Source organism: Cricetulus griseus, chromosome 2 (assembly GCF_003668045.3).
Source record: "Cricetulus griseus strain 17A/GY chromosome 2, alternate assembly CriGri-PICRH-1.0, whole genome shotgun sequence".
NCBI lineage: Eukaryota > Metazoa > Chordata > Mammalia > Rodentia > Cricetidae > Cricetulus > Cricetulus griseus.
This window is the reverse complement of record NC_048595.1, coordinates 34593801-34597162: the sequence shown is the minus strand read 5'-3', so window position 1 is coordinate 34597162 and position 3362 is coordinate 34593801. Positions and strand designations below refer to the sequence as shown.

The 3362-nt window shown below is 46.5% G+C and overlaps 1 protein-coding gene across 1 annotated transcript; it reads right to left on the bottom strand.

The window, feature by feature from the left end:
• Positions 1-427: 427 nt before the first annotated feature.
• Positions 428-2318, bottom strand: LOC113839064 (Kruppel-like factor 18). Its single transcript, XM_027434525.2, has 2 exons — positions 1652-2318; positions 428-939 (listed from the first exon to the last, which is right to left on the bottom strand). Exons 1-2 carry the CDS (start codon positions 2316-2318, stop codon positions 764-766), a joined length of 843 nt encoding a protein of 280 aa, XP_027290326.1. The 3' UTR covers positions 428-763.
• Between the last annotated feature and the right edge of the window lie 1044 nt (positions 2319-3362).

Here is a 3362-nt window from a genome sequence, read left to right as displayed (position 1 = left end):
GAGAAACTCTGTCTCAAAAAACCAAAAGAAAAAAAAAGTATATGAAACAGAGAATCTGGGATTATGACTAAAAATGTTGGAAAAAAATTTTTTCAGGAACATGGGCAGCCAATGACACAACAAAAATAAGTGATATTTAAATAAAAACCAGATAAGGCCAGTAATTATTTGCATAGTTTCCAATGGTTTACTGAAACAGACACATCAAGGATATATGTTTATGCCCTGAAAGACCTGTATGGGTGGTAATTTTTTTAAAGCAAAAGGAAATTCATACATACAAACTCTTAAAGTACATGAGGTGGATCTCTGAGTTTGAGAACATCCTGATTTACAGAGCAAGTTCCAGGACAGCCAGGGCTACACAGAGAAACCCTGTCTCAAAAAACAAAACAAAACAAGCAAACAAACAAACAAAAAACCCCAACCAACCAAGCAAGTAAATAACAATTCCAAATAAATAAAAGTTCATGAGACAGGTTGGTAAGAAGAGCACTTGCCACCCGAGTTCCATCCCCTAGACCCACAAGGTGAAAATAGAGAACTGACTCCCAAAAGTCACCACCCACATACATGCTTAAGAGTCCACCGTGGATTGGTGGTGGCACATGCCTTTAATCTCAGCAGAAGGATCCGACTGCCTCTGCCTCCGGATTGCTGGGATTAAACCCTGGCCAGAGTCGAATCCTCATTGCAAGTAAGAAGTATATTACAGCTACCCACACTTCTTTATGGACTGATGGGCTCTGGTGCTGGGTGGAAACTACTTGTGCATTTTTATATGGTTCCTTAGGTGATCTGATCGTGCAAAGTTCTTGTCGCACATTTCACATACGTAGGGCCTCAATCCAGTGTGTTTTCTTTTGTGTCGGTTGAGCTCATCTGAGCGTGAGAATTTCCACGGGCATCCTTCAGTCGGGCATTTGTAAGGCTTCTCCCCTGAACCAGAGAGAAAGAGAGGCTTGTTACACTCAGGGAAAGGTGGATCAGGGGTCTTGACAGTAATCAAGGACAAGGTTAAAGGAGACTGAAGTATGAAAAGGAATAGTAGGAGAGAAAGATGAATATGCCAAGAAGAAACCTTTAAAGGACAGGATGAAAGAAAAACAGCAAGAGGAGGTAAAGAAGGAATGATCAAGAAAGCCAATGAAGGACTAACAAACAGAAGGGAGAGGTCCAAGAACAGACAGTTCCCCTCAGAGGTAGAGAGAAATGTCTGAGTTGGGCATATGCCAATAGTCCTAGGTACTTGGTGGCTCAGGTGGGAGGATTTCCTGAACCAGGGTGTTCAAGACCAGTGTGGACAACATGGTGAGACCTCAACTTTCCATGGGATAAACAAAAACAAAAACAAACCAACAAAACCAACAACAAACCCATGAACGTCCACAAGGGACCAAAATAACACCTCACTTATCCCATCATGTAGCACAAGGGACACCACAGAAGACTGGCCCAGTCTGACACTGGCCTGGGACCTGAGCTACTAATAAAACCTCTTTATCCACCTTCAAACTTGACAACCTTGCCCAGGGTCTCCTGTGCTCCCAGACTTCCAGGAAGTGCCAATAATCTCAAATGTCAAAGCCCTATAAAGGCACAGACCTGTAGCCACTTTCCCCCACCCCCGTACCAACAGAGCCTCACTCACCAGTGTGTTTGCGAATATGAGCTCGGAGGTGGGAAGATTTTGAATATGCCTGTCCACAGTTCTCGTAAGTGCATACATGGGTCTTCTGATTGTTCCTCTGCACCCGAGGGGCTGGAGTTTTGAGGTCCTCTTGCCCATCTGGGAGATTTCTTTGAACCGAAGGAGAGCTTGAAAAGTTTTCTGGAGGTTGTCCTTGGGCCAAGTGAGAATTTGGAATATATGGAAATCTGTTCTCATAGGGCGTCTGGTTTCCATAAAAGGTCTGATAGCCATGGGGAATTGTATTTTGACTTCGGTAGAGAGCCAGGTTAGCATTGAAGGGGATTGCCTGACTCCCAAAGAAGAGCTGGTCAACATTGGGGGTTGTCATCTGACCCCCAAAGAAAGTCTGGTTGTTATTGTGGGGTGTTGTCTGAGCCCCATGGTTTAGGTCTTCATTGGCAGGTGTGATCTGACTACTGTAGAAAGTCTGGTTGCTATTGTTGGGTGTCGTCTGAGGCCCATGGGTTGGGTTTTCGGTGGCAGGTGTGATCTGACTACTGTAGAAAGACTGGTTGCTATTGTTGGGTGTCGTCTGAGTGCCATGGTTTAGGTCTTCAGTGGCAAGTGTGATCTGACTACTGTAGAATGTCTGGTTGCTATTACAGGGGTGTCGTCTGAGCCCCATGGGTTAGGTCTTCGGTGGCAGGTGTGATGTGACTTCTGTAGAAAGTCTGGTTGCTATTGTAGGGTTTCGTCTGAGCCCCTTGGGTTAGGTCTTCAGTGGCGGGTGTGATCTGACTACTGTAGAAAGACTGGTTGCTATTGTTGGGTGTCGTCTGAGCCCCATGGGTTAGGTCTTCGGTGGTGGGTGGATCTGACTACTGTAGAAAGACTGTCATCTGTCCCATGGGTTGGTCTTCAGTGGCAGGTGTGATCTGAGTACTGTAGAAAGACTGGTTGCTATTGTTGGGTGTCGTCTGAGCCCCATGGGTTAGGTCTTCGGTGGTGGGTGTGATCTGACTACTGTAGAAAGACTGGTTGCTATTGCAGGGTGTCATCTGAGCCCCATGGGTTTGGTCTTCGGTGGTGGGTGTGATCTGAGTACTGTAGAAAGACTGGTTGCTATTGTTGGGTGTCGTCTGAGCCCCATGGGTTAGGTCTTCGGTGGTGGGTGTGATCTGACTACTGTAGAAAGACTGGTTGCTATTGTTGGGTGTCGTCTGAGCCCCATGGGTTAGGTCTTCGGTGGTGGGTGTGATCTGACTACTGTAGAAAGACTGGTTGCTATTGTAGGGTTTCGTCTGAGCCCCATGGGTTAGGTCTTCAGTGGTGGGTGTGATCTGAGTACTGTAGAAAGACTGGTTGCTATTGTTGGGTGTCGTCTGAGCCCCATGGGTTAGGTCTTCGGTGGTGGGTGTGATCTGACTACTGTAGAAAGACTGGTTGATATTGTGGGGTGTCATCTGAATCCCATGGGTTAGGTCTTCAGTGGCAGGTGTGATGTGACTTCTGTAGAAAGTCTGGTTGCTATTGTAGGGTTTCGTCTGAGCCCCATGGGTTAGGTCTTCGGTGACAGGTGTGATGTGACTTCTGTAGAAAGTCTGGTTGCTATTGTAGGGTTTCGTCTGAGCCCCTTGGGTTAGGTCTTCAGTGGCGGGTGTGATCTGAGTACTGTAGAAAGACTGGTTGCTATTGTTGGGTGTTGTCTGAGCCCCATGGGTTAGGTCTT

Bases quoted from the DNA above. Each gene is read 5' to 3' on its own strand.
- LOC113839064 (XM_027434525.2), bottom strand. From the start codon at position 2,318: ATGGGGCTCAGACGACACCCCTGTAATAGCAACCAGACATTCTACAGT. The intron at 940-1,651 runs GTGAGTGAGGCT...TCTCTGGTTCAG, and splicing joins TCATATTCGCAAACACACTG to GGGAGAAGCCTTACAAATGC.